This window comes from Vicugna pacos, chromosome 5 (assembly GCF_048564905.1).
Source record: "Vicugna pacos chromosome 5, VicPac4, whole genome shotgun sequence".
Lineage (NCBI taxonomy): Eukaryota > Metazoa > Chordata > Mammalia > Artiodactyla > Camelidae > Vicugna > Vicugna pacos.
In genome coordinates this window covers 68,264,814-68,279,900 of record NC_132991.1, presented here as the reverse complement: position 1 = coordinate 68,279,900, position 15,087 = coordinate 68,264,814, and the positions used below count along the sequence as shown (strand labels likewise).

The window sequence follows — 15,087 nt, the reverse complement described above, 5'->3', positions numbered from 1 at the left end:
GGGGCCTTTTTAAGCAAAATTAAGGATATACATTAGTTTAAAAAAAGTATGCTTATAGTTATAAAAAAATTAAAATTTCAAATTTTAAAATCTTAAAAAATTTTCATGTGGAAAAATGCCAAGTTTTTTGGTAAATTTTAGGTACCATATGAAAAGTATAAGAACTTTGCTGGAGATTTTGACATTATTCTTATCCTCAAAACACTCAGAGAATCTAGGTTACAAGTTGAAAATACTGAAAGGAATATATGCTAAGATGTGGAAATAATTTTTAGGAATCAAATGTAGTAAAATTTAGGAAATGTTAGTAATAATGTTGTATGCCAAGGAAAAGCTTTCTTAAGTTGGGACCTTATCACTTATCTCTTGTGAAAGGTCCAAAGGGTCACTTTTGTAAGCACCTTGAGGATGATCCTTGAGAGACTAATTCACACTAAAAAAAATGTTTGCAGGACTGAGATAGACCCTGTAGAGACAATTGATTAATTATAGTTTAAATATAATTGTCACACAGAGGAAGATGAAGAGGTTAACTTTTTTCACTGAACTTAATGCTCTTGAGGTCAACATAGCATGCTGCATATCTTTTTATGGCTGAGTAGTAGTCTATTGTACGGATGTACAGAGTTTGTTCAACTTGCGCCCACTGAAAGACATTTGGGTTGTTTCTAGTGTTTTGATATTATGAATAAAGCTGTTATAAACATTTATGTACAAGTTTTTGTGTGAACATAGGGTTTCATTTCTTTGCATAACTGCCCAAGAGTGTGACTGCTGGGTTATAGTGCATGTTTAATTTCACAGGAAACTGCCGGGCTATTTTTCGGAGATTTTCACTATCAGTGTTTGTGAGATTCAGCTTTTCTCTAGCCTCAGTGGGATTAATTATTGTCACCATTTTTTATTTTAGTTGTTTAATAGGTATGTGGTGATATTTCATTGTGGTTTTTGTAAGTTTTCTTTCAGAGTAACTAATATCACCTTATTCTCCTTGTAGAAGAATGTCTAGATATGATTTATTTACAAAAATAAGTGCATAGAAATGCATTATTACTGTTACTTTATTGGCAGTGTCTCAGAGGAAGAAACCCTGGGTCCAATTTCATAGCTTAAATGGTTAATAATGTAAATATTACTCTATACCAAAGGATGAAATATTATCAACAGAAAAACTATACTAAAGTAAGAATGGTGATAAACATCAAAACCTCCGTATGTACTGGGACCAAGATGATGACACAGAAGCTCCTGAATTCCCTCCTCACACAGATGCATTGACTGTACAGCTCACGTGGAGCGGTTCCCTCTGAGAAAAATCCAGAAACTAGCTGAGTGAGTCCTACACAGTGGGCAGATGAGAAAACACCTACATTTGAAACAGGCAGGAAAGGCTGAGACACACTCTTGCCATAAACCTCACCCTCAGCACAGTGCCATGCAATTGGTAAGGAACCCCCAGCTCCCCGCTTCTCTCTGAGAATCGAGGGATTTGGATCGCACATTTGATGCCCCAGCGTTAAAGACTCCCACCTGAGAGATGGGCTCCCAAAACATCTAGCTCTGAAAGCCATTGAGGCTATCATTTGTTAATGATACAAAATAATAAAAGATGTAAAATGTGACATCAGAAACAAAATGTTGAGGGGAAATGTGAAAATGTAGAGCTTTTGTATGCATTTGAAGTTGTTATCAGCTTAAAATAGACAGTTATAACTATAGTATGTTTTACGTAATACTCCTGATAACCACGAAGCAAAACCTGTAGTAAATGTGCAACGTATAAAGAAAAAGGAATCAAAGCATCCCACTATAGAAAATCATGAAGTCACAAAGGACGAAAGGGAAAAAAGGAACTACAAAACTGCTGGAAAACAATTCGCCAAATGTCATTAGGACATCTATACCTATCAATAATTTTTTAAATGTAAATGGACTAAATTTTCCAATCAAAAGACATAGAGTAGTTGAATCGATTAAAAAAAAAAGACTTGACTACATGCTGCCTATAACAGAGTCATTTCAGCTGTAAGGACACAGACTGAAAGTGAAGGGATATAAAAAGTTATTCTGTGCAAATGCAAACCAAAATAAAGCAGGGGTAGCTATATTTAAATCAGACAAGATAGATGTTAAGCCAAAAAGTGTAACAAGAGACAAAGAAGATCATTATATAATGATAAAGGGATCAGTTCATCAAGAGGATATAACAATTTCTCATACTTACACACCTAACTTTGGAGCACCTCAGTAAATAAAGCAAATATTAATAGATCTGAAGGGAGAAATAGCAATGAAATAATAGTAAGGGACTTCAGTACTCCACTTTCAACAGTGGATAGATTGTCTAGGCAGAACATCAATAAGTAAACATTGGATTTAAATGGCAGTTTAGACCAGATGGAACCGTCATACACATGCAGAACTTCCTATCCAATAGTAGCAGAATACTCATTCTTTACACGTGCACATGGAACATTCTATAGGATATATCATACGTTAAGCCACAAAAAAACTCAATGAATTTAAGAAGTTTGAAGTCGTATCAAGCATCTTCCCAACCACAAGGGGGGAAAAAAGTAAGAATTTTACAGAAAAAACAGCTGTAAGTATAATGTGTATTGCCAGGGAATTGTATTTAGCTAATGTTTTTATATAGTTAAGTTTGTTCATGATATCATTTATATGGAATCTAGAAAACCAAAAACTTCCAACAGAAGAGTAGAAACAGAGTAGAATAGTTGTTACCAGGGGCCAGAATGGTGGGGATGGGGAATAGGGAGCAGGCAAAGGGTACAAACTTTCAGTTATAAAATGAGTAAGGTCTGAGGATCTAATGTATGACATGGTGATTATGGTTGATAATACCAGATTGTATACTCGAAATTTGCTAAAAGAGTAGAAGTTAAGTGTTCTAACCACACACACATGAAATGGTAACTATATGTAATGTGATGGCTATGCTGATTAACTTGAGGGTGGGAATCCTTTTATGATGTGTATGAATATCAAATCATTGTATTGTATACTTTAAATATAGTACAATTTTATTTGTCAATTATAATTCAATAAAGCTGAAAAAATTAATATTTAAAATTGAAAAATCTCCAGTATTTGAGATTAAACTATCTATTTCTCATTTTGGCTTTTATTTTATTTTTAATCCTTACAATTGTGAGGTATTTCATAAAATAGTTGGAAAAATCAAATTTGATTCTCTTTTAATCTGGGAATACATAGTTATCTTCAAGTGAACATTTAGGGTCTCAATTTTCAAGGTAGTTTTTAAAAAGAAAAGTTGGTTAAATTTGATATAAATTTTTGTATAGACTGTAAATATGGTGTATTCCAAAAATGAAAGGTAATTTACACTTTTTTAAAAAAAAGAAAGAATTCTTTTTTTTTTTCCCCCTCATAGTAGTGTTGAGATCTTTTAAAAACATTTGTTTTGGGAGGAATTTTTGTGCTCCTTTGGTCGGTGGGTTATTTGTTCTGTTTTAAAATATCCATTTTCCCAGTGACTATTTAGACAGTAAAATTCTGTACAATAAAAAATCTTTCCTAGCCTCTTTATTTCCCTCATTAAATAAGTCTGTCTAATGTAATTGATGAATATAATTTTGAAGTCTAGTGTTTCCAATTTCAAGAAATTTTAATTGAAGAGGCAATGTAAAATGCCTCACGTTGATCAGATGGTCTTATGTAACATATTTTGAACACTCTTAAATTTAAATACTCATTTTGTATGATTTATCCTTATATCTCATAAAATATTGTGAGCACATATTACAATTTCATTTCTTCCTGGTTCTAGAGAATGTATTTTGCATCTGTTGTTTGGAAATAATAAGCAAAAAGAGACCGAATATATGTTCAAGAGTTTGGGAACATAATAATAGGTGAAGTTTAAATATAATGTGTCAGCAGTTTCTATCTCCAGTAGTTTTTAAACTTTATCATATATTTGTGTTCTTATCTTGTAAGTATGTACAATGCCAGTGGAGCTATGATGTGATCAGTCCCAAATCTTCTCTTTAGGTTTGATCCAGAGCGATTTGATGATGAATCGGTAATGAAAACCTTCTCCTTGCTCGGGTTCTCAGGCACACAGGAGTGCCCAGAGTTGAGGTGAGATGATGGAGAAAGGAAATTGAAAGGAAAGATGCCAGACTTTGTACTTATAATTTTGATGATCACTGTTAATGAGAATGAACAGTCTATATAATTAGAGTATAAGTGTTAATCTTTAGTAACCGGGTGACTTTCTTCCTGACTAGGTTTGCGTATATGGTGGCCACAGTACTTTTGAGTGTACTGGTGAGGAGGCTGCACCTACTCCCTGTGGAGGGACAAGTTGTTGAAACAAAGTATGAACTGGTGACATCATCCAAGGAAGAAGCTTGGATCACTGTCTCAAAGAGATATTGAAGTTTTACACATATAACTTTGTTGAGGAAAATGACCATTTAGAAAATCTGTATTGAATCCTTTTATAAACCAAGTATCGTTGTGTAATATAAATGAGTACTTCATCATGCAAATTTGGATTTTTGTATATCAGATTGTCTTAATGCATGATATGCATTTATACTTATTGCATCAATACAGTGATAATTTTAATGGGAGGCCTTCTACTTTTAATTTTTATTTTATCACATTCTATGCCATTATTTTCATATGCTTAGCCTTAGTTTGATCTCTAAAACTAATATTCTTGAAGAGAAATTATTTAGCACAATAATGTTTTCTGAATATTCCTAAAAGAGAAAAGTAATCCTAACTCCTTTTCATACTTCCAGTAAATCACCTTAAAGAGGAAAAATTTAAGGTTTTCCATAATTTTATTTTTTGGATTCATATTTTTATTTTCTAAGTATAAATTAGTTTATGTTTTATCATTGTTATTAGATTTGAATAATCATAGAATAACCTACCTTGTTATTTGCTATTATTATGCCTTCCCAGACAAACAGTGTTCATTTCATAACTGATACAAGGCTCATCATTTTGAACAGTTCTGAATCATTTGGAAAACAATATAGTTCTTTTTGAATGTGTTCTGAGTGTTCCTCTAAGTAGCAAACTACGATTGAGGTTTGCTTGTCCTTTTTCAGTGGAAATCTTATAAGCACTGTATTATTCCACTAATTCTCATCTGTGGAAAAAACAATTCCTTAATTTGTTTTTTATTATTATGTCATATTCTAAACATAATGAACTTAAAATTAAGAAATGAGAGCTTATTAAATCAAAACCAAAAAAAAAAGATGGGTGAAAATATTTGCAAAATACGTGACAGGGATAATATTGATATTACATATAAAGAGCTCATACAGCTTGGTAAGAAAACATACAGTAGATTAATGGACAAAAGACATGTATAAACAGCTTTCACGGGGGGGAAACAGCTAATGAACTTTAGAAAAATGCTCATTCTCACTAGTAAGCCAAGAAATATTGGGGTTATTTCAAAAATATGTTAAGTATCTTTCAAGATTTACATTTTAGTACTGACAAGTTTTGTATTTAATACTTTTTATTAACAGCATTGTATTTTAGTTCGCTTTTTTTGGTTACACTGTTCTTGAAGAATTCTTTTTTTTAAATACATTTTTTTAAAGATAACACTGAAGGAAACAAGCCAAGTGCTGATAGAAAAGAAAGGAAGAATAATGATAAATGTTTGCAAGTGGGCTTATGTTTGACACTGCTGAATTCTACTTGTAATTTTAGTTTCGAGAATGTTCCCTAGTTATTAACTGAGTTATTTTGTGCTGTGTTTATGGTTATACAGCTGACATTTTAGACCTAGTCATGAGTGGTTAAACATGGAATCTAAGTAATCATATGCAGCCTTTATTTCTGACAAAAATGTTTAATTTATGGAATAATTTAAATTCTAAAACTTAAAGTGAAATGTATTCATAGTTCATAGCATCATGTTGTTTCTAAAAAGGCATGTTGTTAAATTTATTCCTTTCGCCTATTATTTTCTATGCTTTTCTGCATATAGAGCACCTTCCTTTTGTTATCCAAGTACCTTCATTGATTTGGAAACTGGCAGTGGGAGGTTAGAGTAGGCAATTGATGTGTAAACCAAGTGTCAGTAAAATCAGATGAGGTAAGTGGAATTTTAAAGCAAGTGAGACCTGATCAGCAGCAATGATCAGGGCGAAAACAGGGAAGCTGAGCCAGAGAGTCAGGGCATTGGCATATTGCCAATGAATGAGGCACTGTATAATTACTAATAATGATTGGAATCGAAGAAAATAGAGGAGAATAGAATCAGCTAAATAAGCACATTTTACCCAGAGTTAATGACTAACCTAAAACATTAAAAGTAAGTCATCTTCTGGAGAATTTTTAAAAAATAAAAATACTGTTAATCATGTATAAAATAAGTTATCCATTCTGTGTTATTTTCTTTTGCCAAATGACCTACATTTTAGTAGCTTCAGTATCACTGGTGACTTGTACGTAGCATGGCTCTTAAGTTTTATAGCTTTCTGGCTTTTTAAAAACTATTTTTTCACTGATTTTGATTTGCATTATTTTTTATAATTTAGAGGTTTATTGTTAAAAAACATCAACATAACACATTTTTTGTGTGTAATGAAAACAGGGCTCTTCCATGTTTTGGGCTCATAAAATTCAAAGCAGAATTAATTCTGTGCGTGTGGGGAAAAACAAAAAACTCATATGCTGGCCAACAAATGTGCAGTTTCATTTTATTATATAAATAGATTCTATCTTATTTGTAGGCCTGATATCAAAATTTATTTATTTGTTTTCTTTATATTAAAAGTTTATATTTTAAACACAAAATGTTTTATTTTTATTAGAATAATTATATAGGTTTATTGTAGGAAAATCTAGGAAATACAGAAGCACAAAAATAGCAAATTCCATCACCTGTACTCCCACTACTTGAACTTAACCAGTGTTAAACTTCTGAGGTAGAGACTCCTACTCTCTTTTCTTATTCCACATATAATTTTTACTGACATTATACATAATATTCTCTTCATTTAATGTATTATGAAGCAGTAGTGTTTTCTACAGCTGGAACATTAGTATTCATCTCACTCAGTGTAAGCACAGACTTTTGTCATTCTTTTTCTCTTCCTCTTTCGCTTCTCAGATACTGTTATTCTTCTCAACTTTAAAAATGGCCTTCCTTCTCCACCCATTCTATCAAAACAGTTATGTATTTGTACACCCAGGTTCCTAAAGTCGTAGCACAATCTAGGTGTTACAGTGAGCATTTAAGAAATGAAATTACTCTTATCGTAATAAAAGTCTTCAATATAATTACGTTCAAATTGGGATGGCATTTCCACTTCTAAAAGGAAATTTTAAGAATCCATGTTGTTTTTGAACTCCGGGGCAAACACATAAAGATTCTTCCCTGAAGACATCTTTATTCTTTTTCCTCCAGATCCACAAAAAGTACTATTAACCTTTATAAAATGTACTTTTTTTCACATGTGGTTATGTTGACAGATTGAAAACCGGTTCAAAAACATACTTCTACTGAATGTGTAAAAGTGAGGACATGACCAGTAGAATTAAGGAGTCGTTTAGTAGCTGTGAGAAAACAGCTGTGAGTGAAATGGACACTTTTCAAGGGCGGGTTTTTATAATGTCAACAAATTGATGCTAGTGACCTTACTATTTTTTATTTTTTTCCTTAGCCAGTCCTATGCCTGTTAGCCTAAGTTCCTAAGACTGATGATTAAGGTAGAAGGGGAGGAGTTGTGGGGAGGGAGGCTATGACAACAAAGAGTTACTGTTACTGCAGAAGTCAGAGGAAATCGCAGGCAAAAAAGGCTCAATACAATGTTGCTTTGAGCATGGTGAGTGACCTGCTCCGATCAAAAAAAGGACTGAGATTGAAACTTGCTGAAAGTAGAACAAGGGACTGGAACAAGCATTTGTTACAAACCAAATACTTTATATACCCATCTCCTTTAGTCCTTAGAACGTAACAGTAGGTACAGGTAGGACTAACTAAAATAGTTTTTAATTCCTGCTAGAAGAAATACTGTAAGTGAAGATAGCAAATACTAGCTAGGAAACAGTAAGTAAAAGATCTAAACCTCAAATTATCTTAATATCTTCAGTGGGGTTTAATGGTATATTTTATTTTTATTTAAGAGAATCAAGCAATAGTTTCAAATGATACACAGTTCATAATAGCTAAAGAAAATGATTAAAAGAGTAATGTAACAATAGTGTTAGAAGAAATCTTAAAAAAGAAAACTAATAAGCTGCCATCAGCAGCCATTTGCATAACTTGATTTTTTTTGTTGTTCCCACTTACATGTATTTTTACCTATTGCAATCACAACAATATGGTCTACCTTTCATTTAAAGAATTTTAAACATTTTTCTTTGTTACTTCATTTTCGTAAGGTCTTCTTTTGGGGGGTTAGACTTTTAAAATATAAGTCAATTTCATGTTTGATTTATAGAACTTTATGATGCTGAGTGAATGGATAATTCTTAAATTTGAACTGGGAGCCATTTTGTAAAATATCCAGGTAATAAACAAAAAGGCAGGAAATGACATTTCTTCTTCTAGTCTGCTTCCCATTTTATCAGTTCATAGTTTGGTGGCTGTCTTTCTACGGATTGGGAATGAATATTGTTACAACACGGATAAAATGCCAGGAGCAATAAGTCACAAATAATCCTGTTTGGTAATTTAAAATTTTTTATTTACATCTAAAATACTGGAAAATTCTTGTTTTAATTTTTAACAAGTGATGGTAGAGAATGAAACTGTGTCACCCCACCAGTATAACTGTATCGTAGATAAAGTTGTAAAGTGCCTGTCTCCAAAAAGACAATCAGTAAACATTTTTTAATAAATGAAAGAAATCTTCATTGAGGTTTTCTGTGCATATAGAATGAAATAAAGGAAATTACTGAAGTTACTTAATAGTTGAAAAAGATTCCCAGAGAACCAAACTATTGCTAATGCCAATAGCACTTTGTGATATGCTAAGTACCCCATTACTGGAAATATTTAAGATGTTGTGTGGACATCTTTCAGTGATGCCTCTATTAGGTGTGAGCATAGGTTTAGAATAGGCTATAGTTCTATAAAACATCAACCAAAATAGTTGGTAAGCAAGTACTCCTTTGTTCCTTCTGTATCTTATCACTAGACCATCATTGAATCAGGGAATGTTTAAGGATCAGCATTTATTAGGTTAGCAAGAATGTTATTTCCTTAAGTGTCTCATGGAACACTATCCTGTGAGACACTCTGAGGAAAAGTTTCCTTGATCATACTCGTTCTGAGGTTCTCTATACATGTTACATACATTCTTTCTTAGATACCTATAATGCATATTAGTACATTAGAAGTACTGAGAAGTTCTACTGTGAGGAAACCTACTTTAACTTGGCTTAACACTGAATGTTCCAAATGTATTTGATGAAGGTGCCCCTTTTTCCAGTTTTTCCTAGTATCTTGAAAAACAGTGTTTCATGGGAATGTAGTGTTCTGTAGAACAGAACCCATTTTGTCCAATATGATCTACAGACAAGTAGGAGGCTCAAGGAACATGTGTTAGCTAGTTCTTTAACCTGTGCATGGTCTAGAAATTCTCTAGGCTAGTGATGACCATATTCTGAGAACCAAACCACCAGAATTTCGTATTCTCTCACTCCCTTGCCTCCACCTCTTTTCCTTGTCAGAGCACAGCGCCCTCTTACCCTACTGACTCTCTCCTATATGCTTCTCCTGACTTCCATTTCTATCCAAAGAAACAGAGCCCATTTAGTCAGGCAGAAGTGTTTTATTGGTCACTTAATGCATGCCAGATCTTAGGCAGGCACTGGGGATATAGCAGTGAGTGAAACATATGTGATATTTGCTGTGTTCTGTCTCTTCTGTGCTTCACCCCAGGAGAAAGAACCCCAAAGTCTCATGCGTCAAAGATTAACTTTCCAGCACTTCAGCTCGCTGGCTTTGGAAGCAACTCAGGGACACTTTATGTTAGTGGCTGGAAGGGACAAAGGAAAGAACTTGTAGATGACTACATGACAAGGAACAGAAGGCCTCAGTTGCAGCTTGTAGTTACAGGGGGAAGAAGCACAAGGTACCGTTAGTGTCAAACCATTATTTTTGTTATTTTTAGTTTATGATCAAGAGAATTAAACTAGGTACCTTATTAAGAAAAACTGTCAGCATTGATGCTGAATACTGGAGATCATTCAGAGTGAGAAGAAACAAAGCTAAGAGAATTGGTTTGACTAGGTTAAAGAGCAGTTATTTATTTAAAGTCATTTGTATGAATTGTTGTTCAATTAGGTGTGTTCATCTTTCATGATTTGTTGCTTGTGTTGCAAGGTCATTGGCTAAGAGATAATTGATTTTTGGAGCTTAAAAGGACCTTGCAGAGATTATATGTCATAGCCCGCTCACAATTTAAAATGTAGAGGGAGAAGCCTAGGGCCTCTAGGAGTTGAAGAATGTTACTGGGCTTTTCCGTTGGATTTTTCTCGTAGCCTTCTGAAGATGTGTGCTTAAGTCAATGCTGCTATTATATTCGTAGGATTTTATTAAGCTTTCAAGGAGGTGCAGATTCAGAAGGAATTGGAATTTTTTTTTAAATATTCTTGATACAGAGCCTTAGAAGGAGATGCAAATATGTTTTGAATGTTAAATTTACTTAGATTTAAAAATACGTATCTTCAAGCCAAGTTGCCATGACAACATTTCTTAATGTGTGTATAAAATTTATGTCTGTCTCTTTGAGGTTTTCATCTTTCCCAATACAGGGTTTAATCACAAGAATTGGGCACTGTGGTATATTCCAATCTAGATGGTGCTCTATGGGAATTATATAATTTTGGAAAATGCAAATCAAGCATTAGAGCAATTCTGTAGCATGGTGATCCCATCAAGGTTAGTGTCATCTTGTTTTCTCCAGTCTCCGGAGATTGATATGGTTTCAAACCCAAGATGAAATTCTAGATTGAAGTAGAACCATGAGTCTGTACTGAGTATCTATATTTTCATATTTAAAGGATTTGTAGGAGGGCCCTAGTTAAATTTGGGAAATTTTGGCCTAAATCTCTTGGTTAGCTTCCAGACCAATCCAGCTTCCTTGGGATCACCTAAATCTTTTTTGTTTTCTTTTTTTTTTTTTTTTTCAATGGAGGCACTAGGGATTGAACCCAGGACCTAAACTAAGCATGCACTCTACCACTGAGGTATTGCCACACTTCCAGATCATCTAAATCTAATCCATAGTTGCTATCATTAGATTGAACCACTTCTCTACAATGGCCAGGCATGTGCACAGAGACACCGGAGAGGCTCCTTCTGGCCTGAACTCCAATTCAGCAATACTAGAGAGATACCGTCATCAGATTTCTTCACTTCCTTTTACCTCACTTCAGATACCTTTGTCTGTGAAGCTCTGTTTTGCATGTCAGGAGCCAGGAAGAGTACTAGGATTTTGGAGACCCAAAGTTTAGGAGGAAGAAATTCTCTTCAATTCTAGAAATATGAATTTATTTAGCAGTGGAATAAGGGGGTAGTCACTGGTACTGTTTAGTAATATTAACTATGACTTTAACTTAAGAAGTCTTAACATGGCTGCCTAAAATTTTGAGATGCTTGCTAAAGAGCAATGTTTCTTTGTATTTTATATTTTAATTTCTCTGTGGTACAGTTTTTTTTAAATTAATGTTTTGTAGTAATTTAAGAGCCCTTGAAGACAATTAACTAAGTTGAGGTTAGAAGTATGATGAGTTAATTTGCTAGTTTTGATTTACTTTAGTCTTAATAGACTTTGTACATATGTTACATTTAAGAGAATCCATGGATATTTTAAAATCTTATTCCCTTCTAAAAGGGGGAAATTAAAGCTGAGAGAGGTAATTTTATATGGGAATTTGCCCAGGCTTGTACAGTTGTTTTTTCTTTTAACTTGTTCAGAATGTGATTTCTCTTTGGTTTCATCTTATTCTCTAAAGGGTGAATTTCAAACCAAAGAGAGGCCCCCTAAGCAAAAAGAACTGCCTAAATTAGTATATGATGCTCTTGGTAACTGAGAGAAATGGGATGATAGTCTCAACAACAAACACACAGTTGAAAAGAGATGTCCCACTGTGGTGTTTATAAAGGTTTTGGGGTTTATTTTTTTGTAAGAGGCACAGTCAGGGCCAACTACATAATTTGTGGGGCCCAGTGCAAAATGAAAATGTGAGGCCTTGCTGGGGAAGGGGTCAATCTCCCCACCCATGGGTCTGCTCTTTTAATCCATAGTTGATGAGAGTCCCCCAGGGGGTTGAAATCTCCATGCTGGGTCAGTGTTGCCTACCTGGATCAGTGGTAGGTGAGAGAGCCCCACTCAGTCACTTGGAAAACATGGCTGTGGTATGGCCAGCCCAAGGCAGAGATGACTGCTTCCTTGCCCTGCCTCAAGATGTTGCAGAGCAGACTTCTTGTGGGACCCCAGCCCTCCCCACATCTATACCTAGGGCCTCACTGGAGGGTGATCATGGCAGAAAGTGGGCCTCCCTCACCAACTCTCCTGCTAATGCAATCTTAGTGCTGCTCTGGGCAGAAGGCAGCAAGAAGTAATGGGCAGGGATGGGGTGAGGGAGGCTGGGCAGTGTCTAGGGCACCAGGGAGCAGGAGGTCACTGAGAACATGTCTGGGGAGGTAAGGAAGTAAGCTCTAAGCCCCTGGTGCACGCTCCAGGGTCCCACTGGATTTCACTTATGAAACATAAATTCAAAAATAAAATTTTTGAGAATTTCACTGTGGTGCCCTTAAAATGTTAAACCCCAGCATAGGATCCTTCTGAGCAGTGGGCTTCCATGGGACTGTGCTGGTTGCAGCCCATGGAGCTAGCCCTGGACAATCTGACCTTATAGTGCTGTGACTTAGTGATTTTTGAGGGCTGCACTTCCTGGTTTTGTGCTAGTTGTCCTTGCAAATACCCATAAATGTCTTATTTATGATTTATCATCAAGTGATTTAAACCTCTCTGGGATATCTTAAAATTATTTACAAAATAGGCAATAAGTAGATGCCAAACTTAAAAGCAATTTCATAACACATTGTTATTAAAGTTGCAAAAGTAATCTAGTACACATCTTTCTCTCAAACCCCATTTCACTGATGGAACTGTTACTTTCCTGTATTTTAATCATAAACCCCAAAAATTTTCCTGCTGGAAGGTAAAATGGGATTTTTGCCTGAAATATCATCATAAAACCCTATGAAATATTTTAGTGATATGAGTCATTCACTTATTCATATGGTTGGACATTTAGGTAATAGAAATCTGTGAGAAATATATTGTTAATTCCTGTGGAGGAGGAAGGAAGAAATCCTACCAAAGTATTTTAAGTGTAGTTAAATTCAGTGTTCCTTGTCATTTTAAAATATCAAAATTATTCTGTTCTGCTCCTTTCTTTCCAAGAGGCTACATAAAATTACTTTGACAAAATCATGATTCACTTTTTTTGCTGTTAACTTCTTCTACATTCCCTTTTGTGAACACAGCAATCAGCAGTCAGCAGGATCATTATTCTTTATCAACCTTGTGCTACACAAATGAGGCTTCTTACCATGTACCATGGTGTTTAGTTAGCAATTTTGTCAAAGTATAACCTCTTTGTTTGCAATGTTACTGAAACTGACAAGAAATAGAGTATTAGAAAGAAGCAGTTCTACAAATTGTACATGCTGTAGGTCAGTAAATATTCAGCATACAGATTTCAGTGGTATTATACATAATCAGAAAAACTGGTACATATTAAGTTAGCAATTCATGTTATTAAGTGAAAGTCAGTATAGTTTTCAGTAATAAAAATCTTGTTAATACATTTTGAGGCTTGAAGCTCTATAAAATCTTTAACATAATTTAAGACAAAATATGAACAATTTTAGAAATCCAGTTTTTGTGAACTGATTGGTGATATGTCTGCTGTGAGAAGTAATCTGTTTTGTGCTTTAGCTCTGAAATTCACTTTTTGCAGGGTGGTGGGGATGGATATGTAAAGCCAATTTTAGTAGAAACTAAAGAATTGAGGAATTTTTTATTCTCCAAAAAAATGCCTTTCAAGATAAATTACCTATCCCATTGGTTACATCTATACACAGAGATACATTATCATGAAGAATTCCATGTTTATGTTGTCCATTCTCATGGTTTAATGGAAAAAAAATCTCCTCTTTTTATTTTTCACAAGAAAGGGAGCTATTTTATTGTCTCTCACAGGAAACTACTGTAGATTCTAAATATTTAAATACAGTTCTTCTAGGTTGTCTCTTGGGTATATGTTATTTCCTCTCTTTATAAGAGTAATTTCTTCTTGAAAAATGTTTTATTGGGTATTGGGTAGTATGGTTTTGTTAGATGTGCTAACAATATTATGGTTATGTGGCAAAATATCCTTATTTTTTAGAAATATATACTCAAATATTTAGGGGTTAAATGTCATGATTATTGTAATTTTCTTTAAAATTCTTTAGCATAAGAATAATATGAGATGATAAGGTAAAACAGAACCTTTTGTTACATCTAATCAGTGGGTATTTGTGTATTCATTATAGTCTTCTATTTGTAATTTCCATAATAAAGACAAAAATATGACTTTCAATAAAAATGAAAAAAACATGTTTGAGACTTATGGGCTATATGCTACTGACTTTCTGAAAATGGGAGGGGATTTCAGGGTTTTTTTTTACAAACTAATTTTGGATGTGTATTCTTTCCAATCATTTTAAACTTACTTCTTAAAATGTATATTCATGCAGTTATAAAGTATGGAATGCTCGATTGTACAGTAAGTCTCCTTTTTTTAATAGTTTGGTACATTTTTAACCATTAAATAAATATCCTTAAAATTGAGACCAAGGTTTATATCACTAAAACTGAAACCAAAGTTTTGGATGATAAAGCATGCCTAAAAATGTAAAGCTTAGTTTCCAGTCATTTATCTTTTAATCACATATACAAAATTTCTTTCAAAGATTTCATATGTTCAAATTATATGAACTTGATATTAAAATTTCCTGATAGTCTTAAAAATCCAAAAATGTGTATAAACAAT

At 33.9% G+C, this 15,087-nt stretch overlaps 1 protein-coding gene across 2 annotated transcripts in view; it reads left to right on the top strand.

Moving 5' to 3' along the window:
* Positions 1–14,651, top strand: part of CYP20A1 (cytochrome P450 family 20 subfamily A member 1) — a 53,354-nt gene extending 38,703 nt beyond the window's left edge. For both annotated transcript variants that reach the window (XM_006205203.4, XM_072961427.1), the window contains exons 12-13: positions 4,036–4,125; positions 4,275–14,651. In XM_006205203.4, the coding sequence (XP_006205265.2) occupies positions 4,036–4,125; positions 4,275–4,425 (241 nt within the window). In that variant the 3' untranslated portion in view covers positions 4,426–14,651. The remainder of the gene's footprint in view (positions 1–4,035; positions 4,126–4,274) is intronic.
* Positions 14,652–15,087: the final 436 nt, after the last annotated feature.